General features: G+C 42.5%; 5 protein-coding genes across 5 annotated transcripts; 2 read left to right on the top strand and 3 right to left on the bottom strand.

The window, feature by feature from the left end:
* The first annotated feature begins 49 nt into the window (after window positions 1-49).
* BDB00DRAFT_795187 (uncharacterized protein) lies at window positions 50-755 on the top strand. Its single transcript, XM_053121372.1, has one exon. The coding sequence runs from the start codon at window positions 86-88 to the stop codon at window positions 653-655; it is 570 nt and encodes a 189-aa protein (XP_052985971.1). The 5' UTR covers window positions 50-85; the 3' UTR covers window positions 656-755.
* Window position 756: 1 nt separating this feature from the next.
* BDB00DRAFT_795184 (L-serine ammonia-lyase) lies at window positions 757-3,146 on the bottom strand. The gene is made up of 4 exons (XM_053121371.1): window positions 2,770-3,146; window positions 2,082-2,696; window positions 1,770-2,018; window positions 757-1,691 (listed from the first exon to the last, which is right to left on the bottom strand). The coding sequence occupies exons 1-4, from the start codon at window positions 3,131-3,133 to the stop codon at window positions 1,105-1,107; spliced, it is 1,815 nt and encodes a 604-aa protein (XP_052985970.1). The 5' UTR covers window positions 3,134-3,146; the 3' UTR covers window positions 757-1,104.
* A 6,062-nt stretch (window positions 3,147-9,208) lies between these two features.
* BDB00DRAFT_795176 (uncharacterized protein) lies at window positions 9,209-10,080 on the bottom strand. Its single transcript, XM_053121370.1, has one exon. It carries the CDS (start codon window positions 9,981-9,983, stop codon window positions 9,249-9,251), a length of 735 nt encoding a protein of 244 aa, XP_052985969.1. The 5' UTR covers window positions 9,984-10,080; the 3' UTR covers window positions 9,209-9,248.
* A 2,448-nt stretch (window positions 10,081-12,528) lies between these two features.
* BDB00DRAFT_795174 (uncharacterized protein) lies at window positions 12,529-13,265 on the bottom strand. Its single transcript, XM_053121369.1, has one exon. The coding sequence runs from the start codon at window positions 13,153-13,155 to the stop codon at window positions 12,541-12,543; it is 615 nt and encodes a 204-aa protein (XP_052985968.1). The 5' UTR covers window positions 13,156-13,265; the 3' UTR covers window positions 12,529-12,540.
* Window positions 13,266-17,714: 4,449 nt separating this feature from the next.
* On the top strand, window positions 17,715-18,017 carry BDB00DRAFT_745293 (uncharacterized protein; the record flags this gene model as incomplete). Its single annotated transcript, XM_053118526.1, has 1 exon — window positions 17,715-18,017. A coding segment is annotated over one exon (303 nt), but the record flags the coding sequence as incomplete, so codon positions are not given.
* Window positions 18,018-21,369: the final 3,352 nt, after the last annotated feature.

Here is a 21,369-nt window from a genome sequence, read left to right as displayed (position 1 = left end):
CATCCTGCAAACCATTATCTGGTACCGGATCGTTCCGTCCTATGTCCACCGCAAGGTCATCCATAGACTCGTTAAAAAGAAAAAGATGACCATGATCGTCGGGATTAGTAGTAGTGGTAGTAGTAGTAGCCATAGTAGCAATAATCGTAGTCGAAGTGGTGGTAATGGTGGCGACTACAACAACCAAAAAAAGATGCCGCACAAGATTTATCACCAAGGCACATTGCTACGACTATTGGCAGCAACATCCACTGACCGTGGTAATGGCAAGAAGGCGATAGTGACACCGCATTTACTCGAGCAGTACCAACACGATATACGGAAATTCAAATTGGAAAAGAGGGTGATCAAGCTGACAAACCAGATGATATTCCTGCAGTTTGTGTATCCTTTTCACGACATCCTCAACTGGCTGACATATCCGATCATGCTCCTGTTACAAATCATCATCTTGTATTTTCTGTGGTGGTGGCCAAAGAGCGAGAACTACAATACCCCTATGAAGGCGCAAACCATGTTTTCAGTTTGGATCTTTGCCATCAATGTCATCCTTGTGATCGCTGCGCCGTCTGTACGCGATGAAGAAGAAGGAGAAGACGACGAGGATGAAGATGAAGATGATCTAAATAAGCACCACAGTTCTCCCCACCACTAACATCACGCATGAATGGCGTACATATTTCCACGCATGTACGTATTGTACATATCAAACATTGTTTTTCGCATTTTATCACGTTCTTTTGATTAAATTTTACGCTCATAACAGAAGAAATGTTCTGTTGGAACTTTGAATTAACATGTTGGCGATCATATCATTAGCTCCAAAACAAGTGATATTTAGAGTGCTATACTCGATAGTCCATTCCAAGCACAAAAGAAATTTTTCGTGGGGATTATCATAATTGCTGGCGATTCGCTCGGCAACGTTACAACTTTTATAGTAAAGGTATTGTATATGTGTATAGGAAACAGAAGAGTAGAAATATGGACAGAAAAAAAGAACGACGAATGCAAAATGTGAAGGTAAAGCAAGGGGAATGTAGTAGCGTACTGGAGAACGAGAAAAAAAATGTATACAGGCAAAAGAGAAGTAAATAGAATTATTTAGCAGACAGGCACATTGACGGCAAGACCACCCTGGCTGGTTTCCTTGTATTTGGACATCATGTCAAGACCAGTCTGACGCATCGTTTCAATCACTTGATCCAACGACACTCTATGTTCACCTTCACCGTTCAGCGCCAACTGAGCAGCTGCAATCGCCTTTACCGCAGCCAGTGCGTTGCGTTCGATGCAAGGAACCTGGACCAGACCAGCAATTGGATCGCACGTCAGACCAAGGTTGTGCTCCATGCCGATTTCAGCAGCGTTTTCGACTTGCTCGATCGAACCACCCATGACGGCGGTGAAGCCAGCTGCAGCCATGGAACATGCAACACCGACCTCGCCCTGACAGCCCACCTCGGCAGCCGAGATACTGGCACCACGCTTGTAAAGCATACCAATGGCCGAGGTGGTCAACAGGAACTCCATGACGTCCTTTTCGGGGTTCTCGGAGATGAATTCAATGTAGTACTTGAGCACGGATGGGATAGTTCCTGCAGCACCATTGGTAGGGGCAGTAACCACACGACCACCGCATGCGTTCTCTTCGTTTACAGCAATAGCATAGACCGAAAGGTAATCCAAAGCTATAAGATACATTCCATGTCAATCATCGTTCCATCCTTCTATCCTCCTCGACCGTCCTTTTTTCAAGCTGTCCTTACCTGGCAAGAAGAAGCGCTTGCGTTGGCGCTTGGGCAAAACAGTCAATGCGCTTCGGCCATCACACTTGGCGATGTCAGGAGCACTCGAAGAAGATGATGAAACGCTGTCAGCAGCAGAGGCAGGCTCGGCAGTAATCTGGGACCTGCTGTATCCTCCCTTGCTTGGTATACTGGGGTATAGACCCTTGAGAAGTTTCTGGTAAAGGGCAGGTGCACGTCGACGGATCTTGAGTGAACCAGGCAAACAAGCTATCAAGAGCCATCCGTGTTAAATTGATACTCTTTCCTCCTTCAATCACCTCTTTGTGTTACCTTCAGAGGATGCCATCACACCGTTCCGGATACTCTCATCCATGGTATCCCAAATGCGCAACAACTTGTTTTTGATTTCATCATGCGTATGCCATCGCAACTCGTTTTCATAGACGACCTGTGCAATGGTCATGTTTTCACGCTTGCAGACCTTGAGCAGCTCCTCCGCATTGGAAAAGGGTAAACTGACGACAGCGACGTCCTGCTGACGACGTTCATCCGCAACGACCTCCTTCTTTTCCTTGGACTCCTCCTTGTAGTATACGTTTTCACCGTGATCCAGCTGGGTATCCTCATTGACGACGAAGCCACCGCCAATGCTAAAGTATTCGTTGGTGGCAACCAGGTTGGAGTTGTCGTCGTATGCACAGAAGCGCAAGCCGTTGGGATGCTGTGGCAATGTTTTGAAGTAGTTGAATACCATGTGCTTGTCGTAGTCGTAGCTGATCCGGTGCGTGCCGTCCAAGCAAATGGACTTGTTTGTCTTGATATCATTGATGCGAGATGGGATCGTGAGAGTATCGACCTCGTCAGGTGCCTCGCCCTCAATGCCCATCAGAATAGCATCGGGCGTACCGTGACCATCGCCTGTCAACGCCAATGAACCAAAAAGATCTATTTTTAACACTGTAAATTTCTTGCATGATTTCCTGTAGACTTGACTGAGAGAAAGGGAGAGAGAACCTACCGACTCGCAACGTGCGCACTCGCTCCAACACCTTGTGTGCCTTGAGATCATTGATGAAGATTTTTGCAGCACGCATAGGGCCGACGGTGTGCGAGGAAGAGGGTCCGACGCCGATCGAGAACAAATCAAATGTGGATACGACGGCGTGGTGGTCCTGTTCTGGCTGATCTGCCATCATGGCGTCCTCCTGTGGCTGTGCGGCTTCGCTTGTCGAGGTAGAATAGAGACGAACAAGTGGCCGTGAATGGAGAATAATCCGCCGATGGCTGGGTGGTGGCAGACGAGGCAATGGCTTTGCTGCTGCTGCTGCTGCTGCTCTGCGAGCCATGGATGCTACGACGTTTGATCTGGTAAATGCCAACATGATCCTTTCTGATAATCGGTTTTTTGTTGTTGAAACAAAGAGTGGCGAGTAAAGTGGGAAGGAAGAGAAGGGAAAAACAAAAAGAAAAATCACGGCCCTTTTACACGGTGGCAAAACCGACTGTTTTCTTCTTGTGCTGTGTTGAAACGGAGTGGGGCGTTGCTTTTTTTTTCACACGCCGTATCCAATCAGAACGCTGATTCTGGCCTCTATCATGGTCTATCCAGGAGACCAACCCTCTCTGTCCCTCCACTCCTCCCCCAACGGAGGGGATATCGTTCTTAAAACAAAGGGGCTGGTGGGTGCGTAGTCATACCCGTGGTGGTAATGGGAGAGAATTATAGAGAAAGCCCCTGTGTGTATGTGTGATCTGCACTATATTTTCTGTGATCAAGCGTCCTGTTCTGATATACTTCCCAGCCCAACCCAACAGAATTTTTTATCTGCTTGCATGTCTCACAACTACTCCGGCGCCTCTTTTTGACAGATCCCTTTCATCTTGCCTCTGCCGCCGCCATCATCATCAGTTTGCCCGTACTTGCCCATCGTCTCTCTAAACATATTTGCTACTCTCCGTTCCCGCGACAGCTTTCTTTTCTCTCATTTTCGTTCAGTTGGAAACATCCACCCAACGCCATTCCATAAACTGATTGCACCGAGCCAAAAACCGTGTAAATTTTTCGTGGATAGCGAAAAAAAAAAGTTATGAGAGTCAGTGCTGGACCTCGTCTTTCTCCTCAGAGATTGCACCAATGTATAATCATACCAACGAAGATGCCAATAGCGAAGATATATACCGTATAGCCACCATCCGAGTCATGAGTGACTATCACAAAAAATGCAGGTGCTTTTCATACACTTCAATGTTGGCAGCACAAAAATTTGTAACTATTCCCCAGTTGGCCGTCTGTCATGCCGCCGCTCACCGTCCACTCATTGTGTCCGACTCTTTCTTTTTTTTTTTTTTTTTTTGACACGGTGGCAAAACTCGGTGAAAAGTGGTTTCCATTAACGGCTGTGTTTGGAAAGCCCTAGCCGCTTATAATCCGGGGTATGTTCCCCACCTCCTTTTGTGTTCTTTCCGCGCTATACAGCTAATCTCGGTGCAACAGATGACGATTACTGGGCAGCTGCTGCTATTATATGAACGCCACACACATTAACTGTGCGTAACACAGATAGATAAGTATTGTTGCTATATGCTGCCGTTACCGTGCATACCACCTATTCCTTTTCCTTTGACAGTTGGCCATACAAAATAGGAGAGAGGTGTTTCCTATCTTATGGAGGTGTATACATCAACTGATTCTAGCTCATTGCCTTTCTAATGTGTCACTACTCGACAATTTGTTTCCTCTATTTGCTTTTGCACGTGCAACAGATCCTTTTTTTTAAAATTACTGTCGTTCTTCTTGTGTCATCTAACTCGTAGATGGGCAAACTCTGAGGAGAAAAGCTAAATCAACTATATTGCCTCTGAATTTTTTCAAGTACATGACAGGATGTACTCCATTACTATCATTACTCTAGAATATCAGCGAAGGGGACCTTGATGAGTTCACGGGTAATAGAACCGAAACTAGAAGAGGAACTTTCATTTGATTGTCGCTCATCAACCGTATCGCTATTACTTTTGTTCTTTGGATGAAATGGAGAACTGCTGGTTGTATTGGTGTGGGAGAATATCTCTACAACGAGCAGCACCTGAGGAAGCAACCCATCCAATACGATGTTGCCTTCACGACTACGACGTAGCGACGGTCATGATGTGAACCGTAAGATTCAACGCTGGGAACATTCAATGTTGAGAAGCATGATAACATATGATAATACAATCAATAACCCGTGATATTAAAACCACTCTAATCGCATGAGTATGTCCGTAGCGTGTGGTTGAAACCATCGATCGCACCAAAAGATCTTACAAGTGTGCCAGCTTTTTCGGTACCTCAACCGCGAACTGCAGCTACATGATATTAGCTCGCTTTCCGATTGTCTCTGATTCGTTTGTGAAAAACTTAGCTACAATATCTCTAGCTACTTAAGTGGCTGAATTGAGTTTATGAGCTATTAAATCTTTTTAACGCATGAGTCGTCATAGCATGATGTATACTTTTGCTACATATCAGGTATCTGAGGAGATAAAAAACGACACTGCAGGATTTCTATCATATACAATGATGTATTGTATACTAGGTATCTGGTGCGTGGTTACGTTTATTAATTCTGTATTCTTGATTTATGAAACTACTCGTTGAAAGTTTAAGTTCTCGGTTCGGTCATAGCGGGCTTCTCACATCAGATACCGCGCCTTGGATGATGACGTTTCAACGTAGACTAATTGATCAGGTAAACAAAGTAGAACATATACGAGTTAGCTAACATCAAAGTAGAAGAACAAACGAAAGTTCTCCAAGTAGTAACTGTTTTAAAATATTTACAGAGGCTATGCAACAGTCGTTTAGTAAAATAAAAAGAACGTTGTTAGTAAGCTGAGTCATGTTCAAAAATCATAATAACATTTCTGGTGTAGGAAAGAGAATCACTAACAGAATGTAATACATACACATATTTTCTTCGCATGTCCATCTATATTTAAGACAGTAAAATGTTAGTCTACGTTCCGGTATATGTAAAAGATTAGCACCAGAGAAAACATATAAACAACATGCAACACCACTTCTTATTGGTTGAAAATAAAATAGCTCTACATATATAATCAACAAAAACCTATAGTACAAGACATACACTTTTTACAATATGCACATTTTCCATCTCGAGTAAGTTGCGTCCCAGAGTTTGGGTCGATTGGCGGCATTTTTGGTGACAACGAAAATGTTACTTGTTCGAGATACAGTATATAATGGGAAAGAAGGCAACAAAGAAAGAATTAAAATAAATGTTCAAGGTATATCTCTCTTTTTTATATGCAACGGAATTAGTACCATCGTCTCCACACCCGTTACTGGGTCTTGTCATATGACTTACCCGATCTTCCCTTGAACAGGCTCTATTGTGCTCACCCATATGATGTTTCATGGCGTACAATGCTTTGTTAAGCTTGCTACATAAGCCGAAAAAATATTCGCGATAAACGTATAATAAGCGTAGAAATATAAATCTGGCAAGGGCTGATTACGCCGTCTCATGAGGTTCATTGAGTGGAACTTGTTGCTAGAATCTTTTTTTGTCGCCCGTTTGTTATACAATAAAGCTGAATTGTGTAACACCTTAATACGTTGATTGCAAGTATATACATAAAAAAATATGGTGTAGAAATGGCGTTTTTATTTTTCCACAAAAAGAAGGTTATGCAATGTAAAATTCCATTGCTGTCAAGAAACAATGGTATATCTTCGTTTTGCATACTCCAAAGCGACCCGAGTAACAGATAGACATTGGACCAATGTGAGAAAATTTATTGATGCAGCTAGATTGTTAATCGCGATAATGACAGCATAATCCGTCACAGACCCCAAATTTCGTAACCAGGCGATTTTAAGATACGGCGTAGGTGCGCGACTGTCAAAGGCACCAATTAAGTGTCTGTAACTACTTGCAAAGAGGCAATCGAAAACTCTTTGAGGTTTTTTTTGACAAGGTGCTTGATCCCATCTGATGACACTGCTTGAAGCGGGACCGTATAGGGTAACAGTTGTCAGTATTGATATGTCGTCAATGATGGAGAGCACGCGATCAGTGACACTTGGACATTCCTCTAGTAAGATGCACTTTAGAAGACCTATTTTCTCGCCGACATTGTCTTTGATCTGTGGCTATTTGTCCATCCGATGTTGTTATTGTTATTGTTGCAGCAGTAGCAGTATCAGCATAATGCTTGTACAACCGGATTAAATCGGGTTCGATAACAATGGGCTATATCGAGGTGCTACAGCAGCGAGAATTTTCCCACGATCATATCGATCACAGGCTCAACGGCATTCATGCTGTTCAGTTGAAATTCGTCAGAGGAGCACGTCTAGGAATCGATCCTAAAATATATATTCCTAGCAGCCCATTCCAGTTTAAATGAAGCAAAGGCTCCTCAGAATAGGTAGTCTGATACCATTTATAAGAGATAATAGATAATGGGATCTCGTTTGGCGACATGAAAAGCTGCTTACAGAACTTCAATCGTGTCCATATGCTTTCGCAACAGTGATACTAAGGGGTCAGGTGTCGCACCACGAGTATTGTTCCCGGTATAAAATTGTCGCGCACTGGGTCGCTGGTGTCCGTTGGTATCGCTGTTTTGATGCAACTCTGGTACCACTTCACCCAATATTTAATCAAAGTCGGCTATTTGGAGATTTGTGCAGTAATTAGATCTCCTCAAAAATAGCATCTTCTACCACGTTATATAATACCACTCTTCGTAAGTGAGGGCCCTGTAACAATATGGGGCTGATGTACTGTATTCACGGTTGATTGCTAGTGAGTTCATTACTAGATCTAGAAGTGCGTGGTTTGAAGCCGCTGCTGTTGCCGGATGTAGCACCTGCTAAAGCCATCCTTACTGTCACAGAAGAAGTTAATGTAATCACCGTGAGAGGATGTGTTATAGTACACACCAGTTTGAATAAATTGATGCATACATTGAGCAGTTCAATTACTATCTCTCCTCCATATCAACTCGTGTGATATGGGCTGTTTACATACTTTCCCCTTCGGAACGACTCAAGCCTTTAATAGCGTCCTCCTACGGTACATGGTAGATGTGGTAGACAGATACACTCGCTCGTTGCTGTTAGAGACAGGTCTCGAATATATGGAGCAATTTGCGGCATGTGCTTGTTTATATATGATGTAATCAGCAACCGTCAGCGTCTTCCAGGCTAAGGAACATGCAAGTAATCGTTTTCCCCACGTTTTGATACGTATAGGGCAGCAGCTTCTTTGGCTTGCTGTGGCAAATTGCACAAGATGGTGTACGCGATTTCTTCAGAAAAATTGCCAAAAAAAGTCCACCCGCTTTTTTGCCGATGATGAAGTCAAAGAACCTTTGTTGTCATGTGTAGTTGTCTAAGCTTTCATTGCTAGTGAGATCTTCTATATACCGGAATTGAATGCGTCGATAGCTTTGTGTTGCTTCCCTTAACACACAAAGAGACAGCCAAGGCGATAGTAGCCCTCAAATGAAGTCGGGGCAAGAAGGGAGATCATTTCTTCGGCGTCATAGACAGCTGCATCGTATTTCCTACCAAGCCCAAAGCGTACGCGCGTCGATCCAGTGTTTAAAGTAGCAGCTCCTTAATATCGTCGATAGCAGTTGCTGTTGTTTCAATAAGCTTACTGGAGCCTATGGAGAGTTACATTGCGGTGTCAGGCATGTTTAGTGTATCATGGTTTTGGCATTAAAGATTGTATGTTCTCTATCATCTTAAAAAAATGGCCAGTGTATTATAACTAGGAAAGAAAGGGAAAACGAAAGACTTTGATTCTAATTAAATTGATAAAGATGCTACTAAGCCTCTGTGTATATAGTTACTGATATGTAGATGCTCATTTTGCAAACTACAGACTATCTATCTTTGTAAAAAGAAAAAGGCTTTTCCACCAGCTGTTTGTTTCTCTAATTATACATACGAGGACATCAATCATATGATGCAACAATATTAACCACCAGTTTGCTAACATCTCTGGAGAATGATGGTTTGACTGAACTCTTTTTTAAAATTAAGAGATCGAGAGAACTGACAACAGCGTTTCTCTGCCATGCTCAATGGATGTTACTTATGGAGTGAGAACAATAGCAGACATGTCTTGTGAAACTCGGGCTCCCGAGTCACTTATTGCAGCTGACTTGAAGACCAATGGGATTCTGTCCCCATTGTTGCTGTAGCGAGTGATAAAGACTCTATCAGGAAATGCGTTTCTCTTGCTGATATCTCGATGAAGCAATTTAATTCATCGTACAAATAAATACGCTAATGACATAACTCGAAAGCACGCAAATGAGTAAAGAAGGACTGAAAACTCACCGAACCAATTTGCAGTAATTTTAAATATATGATTTAGTTGTATGTCTTTGTGTAGTTCGAGCAATATAACCAGCTTTCTAAATGATATGTAATATGAAGAATCTTTTATTGTAATTTCTTTCAAACAAAATTTGTCATTCTTTATCATACACGGCACATCTTCGTTTTGCGTATTCAAAAGCAGTCTGAGTAATGGATCGACATTGGATTAATTTCAGTCTTTTCAGTGATGAAGCTAAACTATCTACGGCGATAATGACACCATAATCTGTCACATTTCTCAAGCTCTGCAGTTTCAAGGTTTGAAGATACGGTGTAGGATAGTTGTCAAAGGAGCCGATCAGAGTACCATCCGTAACCACATCAAGGTTACCTATGGCAAGCATTTCCACGTTGAATAGTTTTTTCACCAGCTGCTTGATTCCATTTGAGGTCAACGCTGGAAATGGCCCATGCAGCATAACCGTTGTCAGCGTTGATATGTCACCGGCAGTTGATAGAACTTGGTCCGTGACACTTTGACAATCCTGGAGAGCAAGAGTTTTGAGGAGGAAGCACGGTGGTCGGCGTTGAGATTTTTTAGTTGCTGGTGTAGTGGCGGCGACGTTGGCATACTTTCTGAAAAGCCGGATAAAGTCCCAATCTATATTTGACTCTTTGGAGAAGGCTAGCCGGAAACTATCGAGTTGCGGTGGTAATTTGTCGATGAGTAGGTCAAATACTGGCCCCATTGCAAGTATATTTAGTAGTTGAATACGGGTCAGAGGAGCATTACACGGAATCGATTTCCAAATATTTGTTTCCACGAACCCGTTCTGTTTTGAACATAGAAGCAAGTTCTTTAAGTTGGGGAGCCGAAGGTTAGTCATACTAGAGGATGAGAGGAATCTCGTGCGGCGCTGGTGCTCAAGCTCTTCAAGGGCTTCCGGGCCGACCAAGTCTGTTCGGTCGCCAAAGAAAGGTCGGCGAAAGTTTGCTTGGAGTACTTCGATCGTGTCCATATGCACTCGTATTAGTGGCATTAAGCTCTCGAGTGTCACGCCATATTTTGTGTTACAAGTATAAATTTGTCGCAAACCACGTTGCTGCTGACGATATTCGTTGTCGCTGTCTTCCTGCAATTGTGGAACGCTAGCGTTTTCAGGATTGAATCCGAGAATCTGTATATTCGGACAATTCATGTTGATAACTTCCAGAACATCATCCTCCGTCGGGCTATAGAGTGCTAATCGCCGTATGTTTGGGCACCGCTGCAGGATAGGTCTAATGTAGTCGCGAGTGATTAAAGATGACTTTATTTGTAGGTCTTTCAATGCGTGGTGGTAATAGTGATGGTGGTGGTGAGGATTGTCGAGGAAATGATTATGGTTGTGGTGGCGGTGGTGCTGCTGCTGCTGATAGTGGTGGCGGTGGTGAGGATTGTCGAGGAAACGGCAATGGTTGTGGTTGTGGTGGTAGTGAGGAATGTCGAGGAAATGGGAATGGTTGTGGTGGTGGTGGTGCTGCTGCTGATAGTGGTGGTGGTAGTGGTGAGGATTGTTGAGGGAATGGCAATGGTGGCGGTGGTGGTGGTGGTGGTGCTGCTGCTGCTGCTGAATTTGTCCACTATTGTTGCTACTGTTACCGCTGTTACCGCTGTCGCCAAGAGTAGTTACCGTGAGCGATTCTGTTGTAGTAAAAACCAATTTGGATAAATTGATGCAGGCAATGAGAAGATAAGCAACTTTCACCGAGATGAGCCTTTCGTCGATACTCAATTCCAGCTTGGTCAACGTGGTACGCATCCGCCAAAATGCTGTTAGCAATGACAATGGTGTAAGTGGGTTTAGATTCTTGACAACTTTGGCTAGACGTTTACGAATAGACAGAAGAGATTTACATCAGTGACATAATTATCAAAACATTTTCTCTTTACTTCCACAACTTTCACATTATAAAAATGTACTCAATGCAATACCTTCCAATCGAAGCGATTTAAGTCTTTTATACCATCCGTTTTTCATCGCTGACAAGTGTTGGTGCCAGATACGCTCGCTCGTTGTGGTAATAGACAGGTCTCGAGTATGTGGAGCAATATATGTCAGCATGTGTGCTATGCTGACATCACTAGTATTGTCAGCAACCGCTAGCGACCTCCAAGCAAAAAAGCATTGCAGTAACCGAATATTCCACCTTCTAGAGACATAGAGAATAGCAGCCTTGGCTTGTTGTGGCAACATCGACAGGATGTAATATACCAGCTCTATAGGTAAATCCCGAATAAAGTCGACTCGTTTCTTGGTTTGTAGTCGTGCTGCTTTTCTGCCGCTTCGAAGAAGTTGTTCCGCCATTGAAGGAGTCGAATCTTTATTTTCATTTATGGATTGAGGCGCCGTAGCTGATAAAATTTTTTGTAGACCAAAGTCGTATGCTTCGATAGCTTTGTGTTGCTTTCCTTGACTTGCAAAGAGACAACCAAGACGGTAGTGACCCATGAATGAAGTTGGAGCAAGTGAAATCATTTCTTGAGCATCATGGACTGCTGCTTCGAATTTCCCCGCCAAGCCTAAAGCTTGTGCGCGTTGATCGAGTATCAGAAGTAGTGATTCCTGGATGTCGTCAATATCAGCTGTTGTTAATTCTATATGGCTGTTTGGGTTAATGGTAGGCTCTACCACTGCGTGAAACATGCTGACTGTATCAAATGGATTTGACATTGAAGAGTGCTTTTCCTTGGTGGGGCTATTTGTGAAAAAGTGTCGGTTTATGAGAAAGAGAAGGACGGAGGAGAAAGGCCTTTCCTTGCCATTTGTACTTTTCTAATAGCAGGTAGATGTTGCTTAGCCTCGGTGTACGTATGCATTATTATGCAGTGAGCTAATGAAGAAAATTGAAAATCTCGACCTTCGTATAAGTAGGCGACTGTTTTTTCTATTAATTGTAATGATGCTAAGTGAATAACGTGAATGTGGTTATGATATCGGTTTGTTAGCTTATTGAAAGAATGAGATCGAAGGAGCTGACAACAGGGTTCCTTTCTCTGACTTGATGTGTGCTATGTAATTTTTGAAGCGAGAACAATGGCAGACTCGTCTTGTGACACCCAGGTTACAGATTCACGTATTGTAGCTCACATATAGGCAGAACGCAACTACAACGGTTTGGGTCGCCCATAGTGCGGGGAATCAATGCAATTATGCAATAGTTGTCTATCTCGCAAATATCGACGGGGAAGAAATAACTGAAAAGAGCGAAAGAACAACGGAAGGGGACGAAAAGAAAGAGCTACCACTAAGTTCATATGATATGATATGTGCTTATTTGAATTCGAAAGAAACTCGAGGAACAAGCGTAATAGCTGGTACTTTGTCAGCGATGATGTTTAATTTGATGTGTTTTTATTGATCTTTTTGTTTTTTCAAACAGAATTGTACAGTTATTTTATTGCTATCGATAATCATACACAGTGCACTTTCGTTTTGCAAAATTAACAGCGCTTTGGGTAACTGATCGACATCGGGTCAGTGTCAAAGTTTTCAATGATTTAGCTATATTGTCAGTTGCGATGATGATTCCATAATCTGTCACAGATTTTAGATCCTGTAGTCGCACGATCTCGAGGTACGGTGTGGTACGGTTGTCAAAGGCACCAATAAGCGTGTCGTCTTTAACTGTGGCTAGGATACCAATTGTAATCTCTTTCAAGTTGACGAGTTTTCTAACAAGTTGTTTGATTCCATCTGACGACACTGCTGGAAATGGTCCGTATAGTATAAGAGTCGTCAGTGTTGATATGTCGCCAATGGTAGAGAGAACTCGGTCCGTAATGCTTAGACACCCCTCTAAAAAAACGCGTTTAAGGAGGCCTGATTGTCGTCGTTGCGTTTGAGCTGCGTTTTCTCGCACTTCAGATGTTGCTGATGTTGCAGCAGCGGCAAGGTTGGCATAGTTTTTGTATAACCGAATAAATCCTGCTTCAAAATCGTGCTCGTTACAAAGCGCTATATGGAGGACTTCAAGTCGCGGGAAGCTATTGACAAGCATGTCGACCACCCGATCCATGGAGCTTATACCGATGAGATAAATTTGCGTGAGAGGAGCGCATCTCGGGATCAGTTTCCAAAAGCTTGTTTCCAGGACCGTATACCCGTTAGAATATAACCTTAAGCTCGTCAACTTGGGTAACCTGATATTCATCAACTGAGATGATAGTAAGCTGTGATGTCCCTGTAACCAATCAAAGGCTCCAGGATCCACCAATTCCGGGTTTCCAATAAAAGGAGGACGGAAGTCTACTTCAATAACTTCAATTGTGTCCATATTCTTACGAATAAGTGGTATTAATCTCTCTATTGATCCAGCAGATTTATTGCTCCAAGTATAAATCTGTCGCAAACCAGCTTGTTGCTGATGGCCGTTGTTGGCGTCTTTCTGCAAATCTGCCGTGGGGACCTCATTAGAATTGAATCCGAGAATCCGTAGATTTGCACAAATATTGTTGATATCGATAAGAATATCGTCTTCCACCGGGCTATATAACACCAATCGCCGCAAGTGAGGGCACTGTCGCAATTTCGGTCTGATGTAGTCGCGGGTGATTAATGATGCTTCTATTTCGAGGTCTATAAGTGCGTGATGGCAGGGCTCTAGATACTGCTGTTGCTGAACTTGCTCGTTGTTATTGTTATTGCTGCTACTGTTGTCATTGTCAAAAGAAATCACCATGAGAGGTTCCGGTGTTGTATATACCAGTTTGGTCAAATTGATGCAAACAATGAGCAGATCAGTCAAAGTTAAGCTATCAGGGGAGAGTCTTTCATCAACGTTGAGTTCGAGCTTTGTCAACGTGGTGCACATTCGCGAAAGGGCTGCTGTCAATGACAATGTAGTATGTATACCAAGATTGTCAACGACTTTGGCTGTACATATATAACAAAACAGAGGTTTTACATTAGTAATGCACAATTGTTTTTCTTCTCCCCATTTCAATAAGCATAGTAGCTTGACGCATTTCGTACCGTTCCAATGAAAGGACTCGATTCTTTTGAAGTATCCGCTGCTCATGCTTGATAAATGTCGTAGCAAGACATTCTCGTTTGCGGTTGAGAGTGACAGTTGTCGAATATGAGGGGCAATATACGGCAGCATACTTGTTATGTTGACGTCTTCGATTTGATTAGCTATTGACAGTGTTCTCCAAGCCAAAGGGCATGTAAGTAATCGTTTTCTCCACGTGCTTGAGACGTACAGGACAGCAGCTTTGGTATGCTGTGGCAACATGGACAAGATGACATTTGCCACCTCAACCGAAAGATCTCTAACGAAGTCGACTCGTTTTTGACTCTGTTGTTGTGCTGCTTTTCTGCCAGTCAAAAGCACTTGTGCCGCGGCAGATGGAGCCATTTCTTTGTTGTTGTCTGTTGCTTGAAACGTTGTCACCGGAGAGAGATTTCGTAAACCAGAATCGAATGCTTCGATTGCTTTGTGTTGCTTCCCTTGACTTGCAAAGAGACAGCCAAGGCGATAGTAGCCCTCAAATGAAGTCGGGGCAAGGGAGATCATTTCTCGGGCGTCGTGGACAGCTGCATCATACTTCCCCACCAAGCCCAAAGCGTACGCGCGTCGATCGAGTATGGGGAGAAGCCTCTGCCTGAGCTCGCCAATGGTAGTCGTTGCAACTTCAATGACATTGCTGGAATTTACGTCAAGCATTGTCATGGGTTGCTCTTTATTGAATGGATGAAATGGTCTTGTTTTTAAGATAAAGTTTCTTCTTTGTTGAATTTGTCAGTGAAAAAAGCGTTGGTGAATTCAAAAGAGAAAGGATTAAATATCTTTGTGTCTATTTAATAGGAAGCAGATACGGCTGAGTACATGTGAATGTGTGCACCATTATGCAGCGTATTGCTTTCAATGTATAAGATCTTCACCTTCACAGATAGCCTTTCTAAAAACTGTTTGATTTTCCTATCGACCGCGATGACGGCAACTGGATGGTCAGAATCTAACCATCAGCTTTGCTGACTCTCCAAGAAATTATCGTTGAAAGAATTCACGTTTGAAACTCATGGATGGTGTGGCTGACAACACAGTAGCTTTTTTTATGCGTGTTTCTTTGAAGTGGAAACAATAAAAAGTGTCAGATGTGCGTGTGACTCCTTGTTTAGTACACCTAACACCTTCCCGCAATGAGTCATCTACAGAGCCCTCACTGTTGGTCGTCAGTGAGCCCAATTACTATTACTTGATAGAACAAACTTTTTCTTTGTCGTTAACGAACCGAATTTCAACCGTGGTGTTGATCATTTGATTGTTCACAAAACCAGATAGCGTTGGATCATTTTTGTGCCCTTTTTTTTCAATCTGAGGAAGAAGTAAATCCACTGCGTCTAGTAGCAATCTCAATATCATGAGAACGTGTCAAAAAGACTTACTTTACACAGTATAAGTAGAAATATACACCATGCATGTGCCAAAGAGCAATGACTTCATGAGCTATCGTTATGTTCATGTTCCTTGAGTTTGATAATATGTAAATCGTCCTACCAAAATTAACATATTTCTATGCCCTGAAACTCTTTGAAAGATGAAAGCTTTTTTTTGCTGTCATTGTCACATCAAAATATCTACGCTTAAAAATGATTGATTGTATTAACTTTACTGTTCGCACCGGTAGGTAGCAAGTGTTTATACACATGTAGAAGATACAGGACTCTTCTCGTTTAGTTTAACGTCGTTGATGACTCTATCTAAATCGGACCTGAGTAATACAATTTCTTTAAACAAAACCTGCATTCAATAAAGCAATAAACAGCAACAGAGCTCCTCCAGTGTACCTAGAGTGAAGTAAGTCACAGCATAATAAATATGCAATCTGTTAAAGCATATGCAGAAATGCCATTATTGCTGTGCTGAAAGGAAGATCAAAGCAAGCAGATCAGTAAGATGCGTTGGTAATTAACTCGGTTAGGCTCTTACTTTGCAGCACTTGGAAATTCCCTCGTTCTGTGCAATACAATAAAAAAGGTGGATGGAGGACTTAGAAGCATCATTATAAATGTCATAAGCCTTACAGGTAGCTCGCTAACTATCCACCAAAGGTAGTGCTATTTGTCATTGTAGGCTGCTACAACACATTGTCGGTTCAAATCTGAACAGCCACACTTTTTTATCCGCGGATCAAAATATTTTTTTAACTCCGGCGGTGCCCGGGGCGACGGCAACAATGCGAATTCGCCAGAGGGATGATTATCAATTGCGGTGCGCTGCAATCGGCGGGAGATAATAAATCCTATTGGTAACTGGGTTGAACGAGCACCCGACTGGGTTCGTGCCTCTCTTTGCACACACACACACACACACACACAAACAAAGGTAAAGAAGAGATTAGAGCGACTACAAAATAATTTTGTGTATGGAGTGGCTGCTGATGTTGCTTTTGAGACAAGAGGACAACGATTTGAAGTGAAGTGAAGGGTCAAAAAGCCAAAGGTGGGGGCCCTGGGATCTAGGCTTAAAAAGGAAATAAATTGTGGACGAAGAGTGAGTCATTGAAATATCATCAGCCAATCAAAATAGCTCAGCGCATAGTTTATAAACAGGCTCGGCTTGACACCCATCAAAGCTTCTTTGTACTTCTTTTCTTTTTTCTTTCTGCTTTTGTGGTGAAAGCATAACACACGCTAATTTATTAATTAATCTCCTAACCCTCTTCTTTAACCATCCTATTCTATTTTTCTTTGCGCTTAACTCCTGTTTGTATCTTATTCACCATGGCTGCTGCCCACTCTTTCTCCGCTTAAGCGTATCTTCTCGTACACACGTTACGGATTCATTAATTACATTTTTCACCATATAACATTCACCACCACCCACACAATTTTTTTCTTCGATTATTCGAATAAGTTTTTATATTTCAATTACCCCAGCACATCCTGTGTTACTACTACAACTTACACCATGATGGTACTCAACTCTTTACGACTTTCCAACAACAACAACAACAACAACAACTTGAACAACAAGAAGACTTGCAAGAATCGAGTGATCAATAATAATTTGAACAACAACAATATCAATTGCTCCTAAATAATCAAACATCCAACAAACAAACAAGTTACATAACAATCGATCTCGAAATGAATAATTCCGTATTTGATCCTACTGTCGACCCCTTGTTTGACGACTGGCTCGTCCAAGACGCTCTTGGCTCGCCATCGCCATCATCGCCTTCCCCTTACATCAAGCACGAAGAAGTAGAAGCACTTCCCGCATGCTCTTCATCAACATCGTCGCCTGTCTATGCTTCAGCTGAACCGCTTACTTTGTCCTATCCGTCGCCCGGTTTGTCCTCGACATCGTCATCCCCCATATCGTCTACATCGTCTGCCGTGCCCTCCCCGGAACAGCAGCTCCAAGATTTGTTTGGCGGCTTGGCGAACAACCCGTTGACTGCAGCCTTGGCTGCTCTGATGTCCGCCGCTGCAGCCCAACACCAGCATCCAGTGCAGCCGTCCGTGAAGCAGCAACCGGTCAAGCAACAACAGAAGAAACCTTCAGGAACTTTCACTAGTACTACCACTACTTCTGCTGCTACTGCTACTGCTACCACCCCTGTCGCTACCTTCAAGGCGAGCAACAAGCGAAAGCGCGAATCATCCGACCCACCGCTTAGCCCACAAGACGAAGCGGCCATCAAGCGCCAAAAGAATACAGATGCGGCTAGACGATCCCGCTTGAAGAAGGTGCTCAAGATGGAGGCAATGGAATCCCGTGTGTCTGAACTGGAAAAGGTCAACTCCAGTTTGATCTTGCGCGTTGCGGTTTTGGATTCGGAAAAGACTGGGCTCCGATCCAAGGAATCCTCCTACGAGGAACGCATCAAGATGCTTGAATCCCAGCTTGCTCAAGCTCACAAAGCCTTGGCCAACCGCTCATAAAGAATTAGCTTTCTTAAAGTTATCCTTCCCTTTCTCTCTTTCCTTTCTCTGTTTTTAAGCAATGCATTTACTATCAAATATAAATATGTTTTTTGATCTGTTTCACTCTTGAATGATAATAAGTACATGGTCACCGTATACATAGTTGAATAACAAATGCAGAGAGAGTTTTGCGCCAACCCAGAAGCAGGCATCAACCAAGAATGATTATGTTTCACAAGATGTTAGGAAGCCCTTTTTGTTCCAAATGCTCGTTTATGCTTTGGCTCGTCTCCTATTGTGAAGCATCTATAGTAGTACATAAATTTGGCGCTGAAAGTAAACGAAGAAGGCTGCTACTGCACTACGGATTTGTAAATTTAACATATGACAACATAATAACGGAAACAGCGCCTACATGATGCATACAGAGTAGACGAAAACGTTTTGCAATTTACTAAATGCGACGGTGTGAACACTGCGTCCCAAGGGACATACTTCTTGCGTCAGATCTAGAAAGGTTTGTGGGACCAAGACAACCCTAGCTGGACAGCAGGAGAAAAAGTGTTGAGGATGAATGCTGGAAGATCTCGATGAATTAAGTGGGGGGAGGGAAGGCAAGTACATACTAAGTAGCGTAACAGTAACAGCCATAAGATTTTAAACCTGCAAATTTACGCCGAATAGATACATGATGATTAATAAAATACTTTAAAGAGAGAGGGGGATTTAGAAAACTTAGAGATCTCTACGCCTCAAAAAATAAAAGCAGTTTCTCAAAAAAGAATGTACTGTAAATGCAACAAGCAGATAAAGGGTTTGGCTTTAAGTATACCACTCCTTAGTTATGTAGTGAGTAATTATGTATGCTTTATAAACAACCACACCAGCATGCTCGTACGGCTATTTTTCAAAGTGTGGCATTTTATTAGGTGTCACCAGACGATAGTATGCCTATTGCCAGCTCTCTCCTAGACGAGTCAGTTAGACAACGACAACGATGGTACTACTAGTAGCAATCGTGCAACTATGTATAGATCGTTGAAATACAAAAAGTGTACATATATTAATAGCCCCTTGTTTAAAACTCTGTGTGGTAGCTCGCGGTAACGATATACGGATGTTATGCAAAAGGTACTATAAGGTGATAATACCGGTGACATTGCATGTAGTATGCATGCAAGTTGGGTGGCAAAAGGTAGACAGTAAAAAAGAGAAAGTCCACCTCCACAGAACATTCTATGTAGCATTAACTCATCGAGCAGTAATGGACGCTGTTTGGTTTGTACCATTTGCTTCGAGCTGTGTGCATGCATAATGTACATAAGTACGCCACGGCTGATTACACTGAATTTTACTATCATTTATGAGCCTTAATGTGTGCCTACGCACCTTCACCCTTGAGCCCCTTTGCTTCGTTTCGTGTCAATATCTGCGGGATTTTGACTTTGGCGGTTAGGTGGATCCAAGTGTTCTGTAAGAGTTTATCTGGAACCGCAGATGTTGATATGATATCGATGTATGTTACTGCTATTAATTTGTCAAATTATAATGATGCTTATGCAATAGGAGATAACATGTACATATTAGAAAGCCGATTTTCGATTCGAAGAAAAACTTACATATTCTATTCTACCCTTTTCCACCTATTCGAAGGCTTCAAGTCATTATTAGATCTCTCAACGTTAAACATATATACAGCAATACTTCATTGTTCTGCTGTATCAAATACCCTAATGTAATGAGCAGCACAGTGCTTAGAATTGAGTAGTTGGATCAAAGATGGCAGGGGAAGATGAGAGGAACCGAACCGGGAAAACATATTTAACTCAGGACAAAAGTGACAGTTTCGGTTTGTCTCAATGTTTTTGAGCCCTTGCTAAGCGTAATCTTGTCTTTAAAGTCCTTGCAACAGACACAAAAACAAAAGAAATATCTTCGTACCCCTTATTTTAAGACGTGATAACGCCGAGGTTGGAATATCGAATGTCCAAAGCAAATCCATGGTAGATCGTTGTTGCACACACGTACATTTTCTGTGATCCCGTGAAATGTAGGTACGCGCGTGAACAAGGTACGAGGTGACTGTAATAGTAAGGATCTTGATATGTCCCGATAGAGCAATCCCAAGCGCTCTGATCTCGTAGCGTTCACATATGCTCTAAGGAATTTACTGTAGGGATCCTTACATGGCGGCACTGCAAGTTTGTGGAAGATTTGAAAGAAAAAAAGCCAAAAGAGCCATACAAAAGCTTTGTGCACTGGGCCAGGAACAGGCTTAGTTTAAGGGTGTCTTTAATCTTGATTTCAACTCGGGGTTTACAAGCTACTCCTATAAGCACATACTCTCTTTAAGCCACACCTGAAAGGAAAAAAGGGTCATGAGCACGAGTGGTTGGTATGTATTTGAGCGATTTCAAAGTTCTTGCCTACAGACATACAGGTGTGACTGAGAGAATAATTGGATCATCCCTCTGTTACAGTATATAGTCAATGGACATATCGAGCTTTGAAAGAACAGAGCATCAGCTTAACGAAACCGATCCACTTGACGACGGCAGCAATAGCATCAAGGACATCAGCACACCGCCTGTGCCCCTCCAATCAAAAAAACCATCTCAAAAAGATCAAATTCAATGTGAAAACCCTATGAGTAACATACGCTATTGTGTTTATGCAAAAGCCAGTGTACCTAACAACAGAACTAGTCTAGTATGAAGTGATCACATAAAGTCGTCTTTAAAAGGATAACCATAACTTTGTTGAGAAAAGTAATAATTGTACAATACAACCCATTTTATACGATGGTCTGCCAATCTTCTTTGTCTTGCTTTCTTTCCGCTATTCCTGCTTTTTTCATTTCAGTAAGATGCGCACACCATAGGATCAACAAGTGGATTTTTAATTATGTGCCCTTTGAAGGTCTAACAGAGTGAATTATACGACGCGATAAAAAGAGCCAGGAATGTATGTAAATAGCGCTCAGCATTTATGTAGCTTGAATCGTCTACATAGATCATGATTAGTCGAACCTTCCTGCTTATGTGTTATACCCAACGTACGTTAATATAAACGAGAATCTGTTTGGTTTGTTTGCGTGTTGATCTGTCCAGCTAAAGAGAATGGTTCGGTGAGCAAGTTTGATATGGCCAACGCCTCTTGGCGTTCCTCCCTGCCGCTACCACTACCGAGCCCAGAATGAATAAAGTGCTTATACAACCAAGCGCCGCTGACGTTGCATCCTTCAATCGACGCGTTTAAGTGCTCTAACTTTGAACAAGTAGTACTGGGTTCTTCCAACCGTAGTAGTAACAAGTTAGTAAAAGGCTGCTTCTTCAAAATTTAAGACTTTCGCTGG

The sequence above is a fragment of the Zychaea mexicana genome, assembly GCF_025766255.1.
Source record: "Zychaea mexicana strain RSA 1403 chromosome Unknown BDB00scaffold_1, whole genome shotgun sequence".
NCBI lineage: Eukaryota > Fungi > Mucoromycota > Mucoromycetes > Mucorales > Lichtheimiaceae > Zychaea > Zychaea mexicana.
The sequence above is the reverse complement of the archived record's forward strand: the minus strand, read 5'-3'. Positions and strand labels throughout refer to the sequence as shown.